At 34.8% G+C, this 7,168-nt stretch overlaps 1 protein-coding gene across 1 annotated transcript; it reads left to right on the forward strand.

Moving 5' to 3' along the window:
* Positions 1 to 1,162: 1,162 nt before the first annotated feature.
* On the forward strand, positions 1,163 to 3,177 carry LOC112784399 (cyclin-dependent kinase inhibitor 7). The gene is made up of 4 exons (XM_025827579.3): positions 1,163 to 1,813; positions 2,019 to 2,077; positions 2,211 to 2,372; positions 2,527 to 3,177. The coding sequence occupies exons 1-4, from the start codon at positions 1,478 to 1,480 to the stop codon at positions 2,591 to 2,593; spliced, it is 624 nt and encodes a 207-aa protein (XP_025683364.1). The 5' UTR covers positions 1,163 to 1,477; the 3' UTR covers positions 2,594 to 3,177.
* The last annotated feature ends 3,991 nt before the right edge of the window (positions 3,178 to 7,168 follow it).

A 7,168-nucleotide genomic window follows, 5' to 3' on the forward strand; every position in this document is an offset into this window, starting at 1 on the left:
AAGACGAAGAGTGGAGACAAAAAAGGAATATGCAAACGTTTTGTTTTCCATCACATACAAACGATGTCGCTTAAAGGGGTTTTTTAGCGCCAAATAAAAAACGACGCCGTTTCATAGTGTCCAGCGTGGCAATATTTGGCCACGTCACTAACGACGTCAGTGCTCCGGTGACGGAAAATATGATAAGGACTAATGTGGTGCATTTTTTCGAATCTGGGGGACTAATTTAGTGCAATCAGGATCTGGAAGACTAAATCAGTGCAACTCGCCAATCTAAGGACCAAAATGGGGCTTAATTCTATTTTACTCCTTTTATTATGACTTTTCCTCAAAAGTGCATGCATATTCCGATTTGAGCCCATAAAAGAAAGAGAAACTTTTCTAACAAGGCAAGTAATCGCATGCCAATAATTATGTACATTTATCATGTATTATTGTTACCTAGTTAGCTCCTTCCTAAAGTATATGCAAAACCCTGAATGAGAGCTCATGAATTTATTGAACTTTAAAGTGGATAAACAAACTTCTAAAAATAACTAACTAAGCAAAAAGAGAGCTTTTACTTCTTTGATAGCGACATAGTGAAAATTTTGATCATGGTGGCATCTCGAATTTGGTTAGCACACGGAACAAAAAGTACTTTTAGAGCGAAGAAATGAAAGATGATGAACTAATTTTTAAATCAATGTCAATGATTCAGGCATACAGGATGGTCACAGCCCACATAAGAAAATGGATAATGCATCCTCAAATACTTCAGCCACTGCATGTAAAGGAATGTACAAGTTATATATTAGGCTTGGTTGTATATATAAATATATATGTATACATTTTATATCATATAGAAACATAAAATCAATTATAATTTAATAATTATTTGTAAATAATTCTCGTGTACTAAAAGCTATAAAAATTATTTCAAAAAACTATCTTGTATAAAATAGAAAGAATTATTACTACTATTAAGATAATAAAGAAAGAGCTTTATTTGGGGCCTTGGGGGTACTACTACTAGTGAAAGAAGCGTTTCACATGGGATGTTGAAAAACTGCACAGGGAATAACGTTTTAGTAGAATGGACAATTGGCACTGTGGGCCCCACCAGTAGGGGCTATGGGGCAAAAAATAAATTAAAATTCTTTGATACCATAGCATAGAGCCACAAATTGGCACTATAATATACAGCCAGCACTATCACTGGCAAGTCATGGTCGTAACGATGACGTTTTACCCCTATCCCTCTCCTGTTGATCCAAGGGGAGTAGGGGACAAAGGGTCCCACTTTTGATTTATTAAATTCAATCTCAACCGTCCATCTAATCAGTGCGCTCATCAATATTCCTCTGCGATCATCCTCTTTTTAAGCTCACTCAAACCCCCACTCTCACTCTCTCTCTCTCTCTACTCAAAATAGCAAAATTAGAAAGAGAAAGAGAAAGAGAAAGAGGAAGAGAAAGAGAGCGTGTGGAAGAAGATAATGAGCGATTGTAAACGCTGTGTTCCGTTAGCTTCTGCCATGGAAGCTTCTTCTTCCAGCGAAGATAATGTTTCTAAGAAAAGGAAGACCACCACTTCGTATGAGTTTTTGTTAACCTCTACTTCGGATGCGCCGCACCGCCAGCGTCTTCCTAGCTTCGGTTATTCTCTCGCCGCGGCTAGGTTCAACGACGTCACCGTATCGCCGGAAGGTTCGCTCAATTCCTCCGGCACGGTTGTTTCCTTCGAATTCTGCTCGGATCGCTCTCCGCACTCTTTCTGTAGCTCCGCCTTTGAAGTCGCGAAGGAGCTCGATACGACGCCGTTAGATCTGGAGGTTCAGTTTTCGAAATTCTGCTTCTGTGATACGCTTTCGTTTTCGCATTCTTCAGTTACTTTTTCAATTTCTGTTATGTTATAATCTTCGTTAAGCCACAAATTGTTCAATTTTGCAGTTTCAACTTTCAAATTATTAACGTACTTAATTTTTTTAAAATTTAATTTATTGAGAATAACATTGGCGAATTAATGTGATCCTTCAGGTTCAGACCAAGGGTTTCGTAACTGTTGACTCAACGTTCCACAATTTCAAATCCATCAGGTTCTCAATTTTTTATTCTTAGTCCTCTTTCTCCGTTTACACGTTCTATTATTCTCTCAAACGAAAAATATAGCTACATTATTCAAACAGCACTACCTACATTTTTTTTTCTTCTGCGTTTTCGGTGTTCTAGTTTGTTGAGTGAGCAGTGTGGAGACTCGGAAGAATCGGCGGCTGTGGTGAGGCAGCATGAGCAAAAATCTACGGCAGCGAAGAAGGAGAAGGTGCCAGAGGTGGAGATTGAAGAGTTCTTCGCAATGGCTGAGAAGTACGAACAAAAACGGTTCGCTGAGAAGTAAGTACTGGGAGTGATAATGTAATATAGTGCTGTTGTTTTTTCTTTCTATTTTTGTGAGTGTGCAGGATAAGGAATGTGAGCGAGGTCGCACTCTAGCAGTTGCCAGAAAGAATCGAACCCTAACTAACTAACAACTTTGCTTTGCGTGTAGGTACAACTTTGATATTGTTGCAGATATGCCGTTGGAGGGTCGGTACCAGTGGGTTCGTTTACAGTGAATGCCTTGGGAGAGAGAGAGAGAGAGAGAGGGGGAGAGAGAGAGAGTGTCACTGATTCTGAGTTTATTTGTAGAGTGTAGTGGATAGTGCTGTGTAGTGGAAGAAAGAAGCTAATTAACATGACAGGATGTAACACGAAATTGAGGTTGCAAATTCTGGTTGCTCCGGGTAGACGGTGATGGCTGGTGTTGGCGGCGCGTGGTGCGTTTGGTTGGTTTTTTAATTTTACTTTTTGTGTACAGATAACTGTTTAGTACAACAAGCTGGCTACTTTTATTCCTTAATTATTCCCTTTCTGCAATAACGCAACCTTCGCGATCATAGATAGAACTTGTAGGGAGAAAAAGAGAGAGAAAGAGAGAAAGGAACTGGGTTAAGTGGGAAAACAAAAAAATATACAAAGAGCACAGAAATTCCCATAGTGAATTAGTGGCTTAATGTTTTAGAATTTGTAGTTTGAGACCGTCTGTTCAGCTAATTCTTAGGGCTGTTTTATTACTCATTATTGGAAGAATTCATGGATAGAGATGACATTAATTCTTATTTGGTAATTTTCTATGAAAAGTGTCTTTTGTTCGAGCTTCCTTTTGGCTGTTTCCTTTTCAGCTTTCCATAGCTTCATTTACCTTTTTTTTTTATTAGAAATGTTTGGTAATAAAAAATAATTAATTAAAAATAATCAGAATTTATTTTTTTAATATTTATTAATTATTAAAAAAATAAGTTTTAGTTATTTTTTCTAATATTATTATAACAATTAGTAAATATTAAATAAAATAATTTTTTTTTTCTTTAACATTACCGCTTTTTTATTTTATGGCTTCCTTTTACTTTTAATTTCTTTACGATAAACCTTTAGGCCATTTTGGAATATCCTCCCCATCACAAGTAATGATTCCCTTATTTGGTGCGGGGACCATGTGCCAGGCACATAAAGAAATGACTGCATTAACCAATTAACTCGTCTTTTTCCTCAGCTCTCCGCGGGTTAATGATTGATGGTATCAGCTTACCAACATGCACAAAATTAACAACCACTTACAATGACCACCCAACCTACACCCTTACCATATTTTATAACAACCAAGCCTATACGGCTATACCCAAAATTATGCAGCTGCAACTTCCGGTTAATTTGTGGAAGAAACCATGTTCTCATTAATCATTATCTCATATGCATTAATAATTGTTCTACTGGTAGAATCATTCTTTTAATAATGAAAATATAAGGGTAGGTGAGAATCTCCCAATTTTGGAAGTGTTATTAACTCATTTTGAGTGGTCTTTATAGTTTCTTAGTGTATACGATTCATATAATTAAACGTTTATGTACTTGATACTATCATTAACATAAAAAGACCAAAAGTGATTATCAGAAGCCTTAAATTGAAAGTGAAGGCTTGACGGTTCACATGACACTGTCATTATAATGTATGAATCAAGCAAAATTAACAAGTGCTGCCATGGAGAGCTAATTATCCGTTTGAACAAAGAGGGAAAAGGAAAGTACCTTTATTTATTGTTAGTTTTGTTTGTTTCCTTTATTTTTCACTTTTGCAGTTTTGCTTCTTGTTTAACGGTTGCTCAGAAAAAGTATACATAGACGTGACATAATATTCGTTGTGAATGAGAGTGATGAGAAGGAAGCAAAAGGAACAGGGTCCATAGTCCATAGGTTCTCCCATGTAGAATGTCATGTCATGATTACACACGTGTCCAAAATGGAAGCAAGTGCAACACCACCTTTATCTATGGGCTAATTTTTTTTATATTGATTAAATATATGTGTAATAAGTTGTTATTAGAAGATTTGGTGTTTTTTTATATGGTGTTTTATTTAAATCGGACGATTCGATTTGTTTGAAAAAAAAAATAAATTATAAATCGGAAGGTCCGATTTATTTAAAGAAAAAAATAAATTACAAATCAGAGGGTCCGATTTGTATTTTTTATTTTTTTTTATTTTTAAAATAAAAATCAAATGGTCCGATTTTAACATTAAAAACTTTTTTATTTTCAAAATTACAAATTAAACCGTCTGATTTGTGATTGTTAATTTAAAAAATAAAACAAATCGAAAGTACCGAGTTGTTTAAACCATACCAGCGTAAAACTCATCTCTTCTCACATTCTCTCTCACATGAAAAAGAAAAAGCGTTATCTACGCCATCATGGATCCAAATGTGCATAGTTTCCAGCCTTCCAATGTTCATCCCATCTTATTCCCTTTTTATATAATATAACAACATAAAAGAATATGGGACATTAAAGAAATCCCACAATGAACAAGAAAACAAAAGAAGAAAAATGATGAGAGTAGAAGACTTGCACGTGGTGTGGTGTGGTGTGGTAATATTGGTTTTTGAGAGAGAGAGAGAGGGAGGGGGGGGGGGGTTGAAAACTTGAAATTGCTTTGGATCTGATGCTAATTCTTTTAGAATATAGAGTGAACAGCACACAACAGAGTTGCAGAGAAGCAGAACGAGAGAGTAAGAGAGAGACAGAGAGGTTGCATAGGGTACTCGTAGGGATGGAATGTTGCTTATTAATGAAGGGTACATACACCAGCATTGGTTTCCGATTCAAATTCATTTCTTTAATTAGTTTTAAATTTCTACACTTTGATGTGCAAAAACAATTGAAATTGGTAGCCCTTTTTCCCGGGTCTATCCTTATTCTTTAGAAAGTTTAAATTTTTTGAGCTTTTTTAATATACACAAAAAATAATTTAAAAATATGTTTTATATAAAAATTTAATGATAATTATTATTTTTTTATATTTATCACAAATATTTTTTAAATTTATCTAGTAAAATCCTAATTTCTTTTTCTTGTAAATTCATCACACTCTTCAATCTATTTACAAAACTATCATCACCTACTCTACCTTTTTCTGGTTTCTGTTATTACTGTCACCGTCTAATCCAGCAACTCGTTGCTGGTCTCAGCCCATCTCTCGGCATCGCTTTTAGGCTCTCTCTCTCTCTCTCTCTCTCTCTCTCTCTCTCTCTCTCTCTCTCTCTCTCTCTCTCTCTCTCTCTCTCTCTCTCTCTCTCTCTCAGTATTTCTCTGCTATCATTCTCTCTTTTCTCTTCGAGTCGCGTCAGCTTTGCGGTATTCCGTCTCTTCGTTCATCCTCCACTTCCAGAGTTTCAATGGAGCCTCAATCTCAACTATGAATTTGCTTCGTTGATTTCACCTTTTTTGTTCTTTTTATGTTCTTGTTATATGAATCTCCTTCGTTGAACTCATTCAATTATTTTTTCTTGTTCTATTTATTTTTCATTTAAGATTTTTTGTATGAATTTGTTTCATTGCTTTCGTTCAATTAATTTTTCTGTTATGTTTATTTGGTTGTTTGAATTTTTTTCGGTTTTATTTATGAGGGTTAAAAAATTTTAGAATTTATTTTTATGATTTGGATTTCAATTTTTGTGTTTATGTTTTTGTCGATGATGCTTTAATTCTATTTTTTGTTCTATGTTTTATTTGTTACTACCGTTTGATTTTTTTTAGTCTATTTGCGAATTTAGAAATTAGTATTGTGATTATGTTTTCAAATTCAGTGGCCACGGGTTAGTTTTAATTGTTTAATTATAAATTCTGACTAATTTGTGCTATTTTTCTAAGTAATTAACTTAAGTCACCATAAATTACAGGTAGCATCAAATAGTCAAAGACATACAATGGATGAAAATACGAATAATGTTAGTGATTATGTGGATGATCTGATGCAGTGGATATGGATCAATATCATATAAACTCTTGGGAAGATGTTGGTAAGATCGATTTTTCGGATCTATCTATAGAAAATATTTATCAATTTTACTTTGCTGATCTTGGCTTGGCATTTGAATTTTATAATTCATATGCCAATATGAGGGGCTTCAGTGTACGAAAAAATAGGAGCAGAAAAGTTAATGAAAAAGTTAGAGAAAAAGCATATGTTTGTTCTTGTGAAGGCTATAGATTAGAAAAATTGAACCATATAAAAAATTGAGTTAGGGAGTCAAAACCAGAGACAAGATGTGGTTGTATGAGGAAACTTCATATTTTCATGGAAGCGGTAATTAAAAGTTGGGTAGTGAAAAATTTTTGTGATGAACACAACCATGAGTTTGTTGTCCCAAAGTTAGCAAGAATATTAAGATCTCACAAAAAAATGATGGAGCCTGACATTCGTCAAAGGAACCATATAAAAGAGTTGGAGACCAGCATACCAAATATATTTAGGTCATTATCTAGCCAGTGTGGTGGGTATGAGAATGCTAATTTTTCAATTAAGGATATACACAATCAAGTTACAAAGCAAAGAAGACAATTACCTGATGATTTAAACTTTGCAATGGCTTACTTGGAAACGCTACCAACAAGGGATCAAAAATTGTTCTATAGTGTTGAGAAGGACACAAAAAGGGTGTTTTGGTAACTTTTTTGGTGTGATGGCCAATGTCAGTTGGACTACGATCTGTTCGGGGATGTGCTAGTATTTAACACCACATATAAGAAGAATAGATACAGATTACCGGCGGTAATATTCTTGGGAGTTAACCACCATAATCAAACTGTTGTATT

The sequence above is a fragment of the Arachis hypogaea genome, chromosome 20 (genome assembly GCF_003086295.3).
Source record: "Arachis hypogaea cultivar Tifrunner chromosome 20, arahy.Tifrunner.gnm2.J5K5, whole genome shotgun sequence".
Classification (NCBI taxonomy): domain Eukaryota; kingdom Viridiplantae; phylum Streptophyta; class Magnoliopsida; order Fabales; family Fabaceae; genus Arachis; species Arachis hypogaea.